General features: G+C 57.0%; 1 protein-coding gene across 1 annotated transcript in view; it reads left to right on the forward strand.

Annotated features, from left to right (window-relative positions):
* Positions 1–930, forward strand: part of EMH_0088420 (uncharacterized protein) — a gene marked incomplete at both ends in the record, with an annotated part of 2,142 nt that extends 1,212 nt beyond the window's left edge. The window contains 2 exons of the mRNA XM_013501296.1: positions 1–809; positions 901–930. Of these exons, the coding sequence (XP_013356750.1) occupies positions 1–809; positions 901–930 (839 nt within the window). The remainder of the gene's footprint in view (positions 810–900) is intronic.
* Between the last annotated feature and the right edge of the window lie 10 nt (positions 931–940).

The following is a 940-nucleotide window of genomic DNA, read 5'->3' on the forward strand; positions in this document are numbered from 1 at the left end:
TACCTGAGCCATTTGCGACCTCTCCCCAGGCTTTTGGTGGAGTTTCTCGCCCCTGCTTTTCCGGCACCCAGCTCTATTCTGCGGCTCATCTACATTTTGGTTGGACACCGCAGGCTGCATTTGCGAGTCTCCATCCCGATTCTGCAGCTTCTCAGTCTGCTGCAGTTCTCCCTCCTGTTGCAGCCCCCTTCCCCGTTGGTTTGCCTTCCCAGGCTGCATGGTTGCTGCCTCAGGGTGGTGCGCAGCGTAATCCAAGAAAGCGAACCTATTCAGAAGGTCCAGAGGAGGCGTATCCGGGGCTCGAACCTGAATCCTGGCTGGATAATGTGCCAGTGATCGACGGTTCGCAAGAGGTGCAAAGGCAGGGCCAGGCAGTGTCACTTAACTTTCCGTCTTCAGACCAGGCCGCGCCTTGCTCATATGCTGCATGCCAGTTCTCCGCAGGAGCAGAAAGTTCAGGAGATGCAAGCCGGAGCACCTCAACAACGTCACCGGGTGGAGCTGGCGAGGCGTCCACAGCAACATCAGCGGAAGATGGAGCAGGCGGGGTTTCCGCAGCAGCAGGAGCAGCAGAACCGGCAGCAGCTGGCTTTCAGCCTTCCTGGGTTTTCAGGCATCCGTTTGTCCACTCGCCTGTTTTGCAGGAGGGAGTGGTGGCGCCGCTTATTCGGCTGTCGCCTTCGAATTTTCAGGAAAGCAAGGGCTCGACAGTGCGTGGCATTTTGGCGGCTATTCGCTGCCTGTTCATGATGCAGACACTGGATTACATGGATGCTTTGGTGCTGGTGGAGCACGTCCAGGAACTGGCGGTTCTATCGGCCGCTCGTGCGCGGCAAGCCAAACGGATGCGCCGCGCTTTGCATGGCATGTTAAATATAGGGCAACAATTTCTGGCTTTAGATGCTATCGTATCTGCAATGCACGTCCTAGGACAACAGCC

The sequence above is a fragment of the Eimeria mitis genome, genomic scaffold (assembly GCF_000499745.2).
Source record: "Eimeria mitis Houghton genomic scaffold, Emh_scaff6644, whole genome shotgun sequence".
Lineage (NCBI taxonomy): Eukaryota > Apicomplexa > Conoidasida > Eucoccidiorida > Eimeriidae > Eimeria > Eimeria mitis.